Genomic DNA, 5,249 nt, shown 5'->3' with positions numbered 1-5,249 from the left:
AAATATATTTTAGTTTAAAAAAAAAACTTCGGTACAGAATGTGAGAGATAGCTTATCTTCTGAAGAAGATCCAAGGATCCCAGCAGACTACAAGCTAAACTTTTCAGCTATTAATTCAACAAACATTTCTTGAGCATCTACTGTATGCCAAGTGCTGCTTTCAGCATTTTACATTCAACAAACATTTCTTGAGCACCTATTGGGCACCAAGAGCTGTCCTACATGCTGAGGACCTGGCAATGAACAAAACAGGCCCCCCAAAAGACCAAAACACTCACAAGCCCTCTGTCTTCATGAAGCTTACATTCTACCATGGGATATACACAATAAATAAATAAGAAAATGCAAAAGTGCTAAGAAAAAATATGTAGCAACAAAGGGATGTAGGGATTGTTGGCTGGTGGGGGGACTGCAATTTTGGATAGAGTAGACCTGTAGTATGAGACATTGAGGAAAGATCTGAAGGAGGTAAAAGAGAACCGCATGTAGATATCTAGGGGGAAAATGTTTCAAGCAGAGGGAATAGACTGTGTAGAGGCCCTGAGGCTATAATTTATTCTGGGCAGAATCTTTTGAGGACAGCTAGTAATCTGAGAGACTGTGACTCAGCTGTCAGAACTGAGTAGGTAAGCTGCAAGCTGACCTTGATGAAGAGAGGAGCAGGTAGGAAAGGCTTAAGGGAGTCACCAGATGGAGAAAGTAGAAAAGGTGCTTGTGGGGGAGGAAACATGCTTGTGCATGTGTGCTGAGGTGAGAAGCCACTTCGCAATTTCTAAGGGCTCTGGAGATTTAGAAACTTGGGCTTTGTTCTAAGGGTGGTGGGAAGCTTCTGGAGGGACCCTCAACACTCCTACCCCTGCGCCCCAGGTCTCTGAAGCCGGACTTTGTGCTGATTCGTCAGCATGCCTTCAGCATGGCACGGAATGGAGATTACCGCAGTTTGGTCATTGGGCTGCAGTATGCCGGAATCCCCAGCGTTAACTCTTTACATTCTGTCTACAACTTTTGTGACAAGCCCTGGGTGGTAAGTGACAGGAAGTGTGCTATTGACAGAGGGAATATGTCATGCATGCATGTAGGAGCTCGAAATCACTGTGGTTTGGGAGAACTGAGGAAGTTTGGAAGCTTGGAGTCCTAGCTTGGAGACTCCATCCAGGTGAAGGACTTGCTGACCTGCCTCTTCTGGCTCTCATAGTTTGCCCAGATGGTTCGATTGCACAAGAAACTGGGAACGGAAGAATTCCCTCTAATCGATCAGACCTTCTACCCCAATCACAAAGAAATGGTGAGTCTGGGGGAAGTAGGGCAGAAGGGAAAAGTGTTGTGCTTACTGCAATGGTATTGCCAATGAATGTGTTGCCAATGGTACACTATCAGAGAATACAGCCAGCATGTGCTTGTGGAGGGTGAAGTTGCTTCAGGAAGGTTTTATTAATACTGTGAATTTACTTATGTGGTTACAAGTGTGATTTAAATTATTGATCCTGTTACATATAGTATCTATTCCCACCCATATTAAAAATTGATCTCTAATGTAAATTAACAGAATTATGATAATAAATCAGATTATGTTACATATAGAAATCAAGTTACTGTTACTAACGTTATCAAATATTCCTCTTGATAGAAAGCTTAACAGTGTTTCAAGTTAGGATTGGGAATAAAAATTATCAGTAGCAATGTTATAAATTAAATTGCTTCCAAAAGCAATTTAATTGTTGGTTATTATTATCATAAAATATAATCACTAATATTACAAATTATCACCAATACTGCAAATTGTTGTTACTGATGTAAATTATGAGTACCAATGTTATGCATTAAATTATAGTTCCTAATAGAAATTGAATAATCATTACTAGTATCATCAAATATTATAACTATTATTACAAATGATTATAAATAGAACAAATTATGCTCTAATATAAATTATAAGTCCCTGTTTTGAATTATATTTAATAGTAGAAATTATGTTATCATTACTAATATCATTAAACATTATAACTAACATTACAATTTATTACCAGTATTACAAATTAAGATTATCAATATAAGTGATTAGAAACTATGTTGTGAATTAAGTTGTAATTACTGAAAGAAAGTAAACTATTAGTAAAATATTATAAAATATCATTACAAATTATTGTCAATGTTACAAATTAAGATTACTAATATAAATTATGAGTAGAGTAACTATGTTCTGGAGATCGTTCCATGTGCACTTGGGGAGAATGTGTATTCTGCTATTGTAAGGTAGAGTGTTCCATATATATCTGTTAGGTCTAGTTGATGTATAGTATTGTTCAAGTTTTTCTTTCTTTGTTGATCCTCTGTCTAGTTGTTTTACCCATTATTTAAAGTGAGGTATTGAAGTCTCCAACCATTATGGATGAATTGTTTATTTCTCCCTTCAATTCTGCCTGTTTTTGTTTCTTGTATTTTAGGGCTTTGTTGTTAGGTGCATATATGTTTATCATTTTTATATCTTCTTGATAGATTAACACTTCTATCAGTATAAATTGGCCTTCTTTATTTCTAGTAACAATTTCTGTTTTAAAATATATTTTATCTGATGTTAATATAGCCTTTCCAGCTCTCTTTTGGTTACTTTTTGTTTGGTAAATCTTTTTTTCATCCATTTATTTTCAACTTATTTGTGTCTTTGAATTTAAAGTGTGTCTCTTGTAGGTAGCATATAATTGGGTCATATTTTTCATCCATTCTCCCTATTTCTGCCTTTTAATTGGAGTATCTAATTCATTTACACTTAATGTAATTAGCGCTAAGGTAGAATTTATGTTTTTTAATTTGCTATTTGTTTTCTCTATCTCTTATGTCTTTTCTTCTCTGTATTCCTCCATTAATGTATACTTTTGTGTTAAGTAGGTATTTTCTAATGTGCCATTTTAATTCTCTTGTTTCCTTTCCATGTTTTTTATTTAAATATGTATTCTTAGTAGTTTCCCTAGGGATTACAATTAACATATTAATTTGTTACACTCTTATTTGCATAGCTTTATTTCCTCACCCCTCCTTTGTGCTGTTATTGTCATACAAATTTCATCTTTACATATTGTGTACCCATGAACATAGACTTATAATTATTGCTTGATGCAGTTGCCTTTTAAATTAGAGGGCAAAAGTGTTACAAACAAAAAATGCATTCATAGTATCTTTTATATTTACTTATGTGGTTACCTTTACAAGTGTTCTTTATTTCTTCATATGTTCTTGAGTTATTGTCTGGTGTCATTTCATTTCAGCCTGAAGAACTCTCTTAGTATTTCTTGTAGAAGTGTGATAGTGATGAATTATCTCAGTTTTTGTTTATCTGTGAATGTCTTAATTTCTCCTTCATTTTTGAAATATAGTTTTAAAGGATATAGAATTCTTAGTTGACGTTCCTTTTCTTTTAGCACTTTGAATATGTCCCGCTGCCTTCTGGCCTCCAAGGTTTCTAATGAGAAATCAGCTATTATTCTTACTGTGGATCCCTTGAATATGATGAGTCACTTCTCTCTTACTACTTTAAAGATTTTCTCTTTGTCTTTATCTTTTATATGTTTATTTATGGTGCATCTAAATGTAGATCTCTATGAGTTCATCCTACTTGAAGTTCAGTGAGCTGCTTAGATGTGTAGATAAATATTTTTCATCTAATTTGGAAGGTTTTTTCAGCCATTATTCTATCAAGTTTTCTTTATTGCACATTTCTCTCTCTCCTTTGGGGACTCCCATTATGTGTATATTACTATGTTTAACGGAGCTCCACAGGCATGTGAATCTCTTCATTTTTTTCTATTCCTTGGATTGCATGATCTCAGTTGACTTATCTAAAACTTCACTGATTCTTTATTTTTCCAGCTCAAATCTAGTGTTGAACCTCTCTACTAATTTTTTTAATTTCAGTTACTGTATTTTTCTTTCTTTCTTTCTTTCTTTCTTTCTTTCTTTCTTTCTTTCTTTCTTTCTTTCTTTCTTTCTTTCTTTCTTTTTAATTAAGTTTATTGGGGTAACATTGGTTGTTAATACAATTATATAATTTTCAGGTGTACATTATAATTTGACATCTTATATTCTTTTGTGTGTTTACCACCCAAAGTCCAGTTTCCTTCAGCTACCATATATTTGATCCCCTTTACCATAATTCACACTTGCCTTACTCCCCTATATTTGACCCCCTTTACCTCTGCCACCCCCTACCCTCTAGTAAACATTAGACTGTAGTCCATGTCCATGAGTCTCTGTTTGTTTGTCCTGTTCATTTGTTACTTTTAGGTTTATATCCCACATATAAGTGATCTCATGTGATTTTCAACTTATTTTCTCTAGCTTATTTCACTTAGCATGATTATCTCAAGGTCCATTCATATCGTTGCAAATGGCAGTATTTCATTTCTTCTTATGGCTGAGTAATATTCCATTGTATATATGTACCACAGCTTCTTTAGCCAGTCATCTATTGTAGGACACTTCAGTTGCTTCGATGTCCTGGCCACTGTGAATAATTTTGCTATGAACATCAATGTGCAAATATCTTTTTGGATATGGGTTTTGAAGTCTTTGCAGTAAATACCCAGTAGAGGGATTGCTGAATCATATGGTAGATCAATTCATGGTTTTTTGAGGAACGACCATATTGTATTCCATAGTGGCTGTACCAATTTGCAGTCCCACCAGCAGTGTATGAGGGTTCCTTTTCCTCTGCATCCTCTCCAACATTTGTTACTATTTGTCCTGTTGATTATAGCTATTCTAATAGGTGTGAGATGGTATGTCATTGTGTTTTTGATTTGCATTTCCCTAATAGCTAGCAATATTGAACATCTTTTCAAATATATGTTGGCCATTTGTATATCCTCTAGGGAGACGTGTCTGTTCAGGTCTTCTGCCCACTTCTTGATTGAATTATTTGTTTTTTTGTTGTTATTGAGTCATATGAGTTCTTTGATTATTTTGGATATTAGCCCCTTATCGGAGGTGTTGATTGCAAATATATTTTCCCATTTGGATGGTTGTCTCTTTACCTTGTTGACAATTTCTTTTGCTGAGCAGAAGATTTTTAGTTTCATGCAGTCTCATTCATTTATTTTCACCTTTACTTCCTTTGCCTTTGAGGTCAAATTCATAAAATCCTCTTTAAATCCAAGGTCCATGAATTTAGTTCCCATGTTTTCTTCTATGCACTTTATTGCTTTAGGTCTTATATTCAGGTCCTTAATCCATTTTGAGTTAATTTTGGTGTGTGG

General features: G+C 34.4%; 1 protein-coding gene across 2 annotated transcripts in view; it reads left to right on the top strand.

Moving 5' to 3' along the window:
- Positions 1-5,249, top strand: part of SYN1 (synapsin I) — a 53,701-nt gene that overhangs the window by 12,129 nt on the left and 36,323 nt on the right. For both annotated transcript variants that reach the window (XM_011380081.1, XM_011380079.2), the window contains exons 4-5: positions 868-1,024; positions 1,196-1,285. In XM_011380081.1, the coding sequence (XP_011378383.1) occupies positions 868-1,024; positions 1,196-1,285 (247 nt within the window). The remainder of the gene's footprint in view (positions 1-867; positions 1,025-1,195; positions 1,286-5,249) is intronic.

The sequence above is a fragment of the Pteropus vampyrus genome, unplaced genomic scaffold, assembly GCF_000151845.1.
Source record: "Pteropus vampyrus isolate Shadow unplaced genomic scaffold, Pvam_2.0 Scaffold387, whole genome shotgun sequence".
Classification (NCBI taxonomy): Eukaryota; Metazoa; Chordata; class Mammalia; order Chiroptera; family Pteropodidae; genus Pteropus; species Pteropus vampyrus.
The sequence above is the reverse complement of the archived record's forward strand: the minus strand, read 5'-3'. Positions and strand labels throughout refer to the sequence as shown.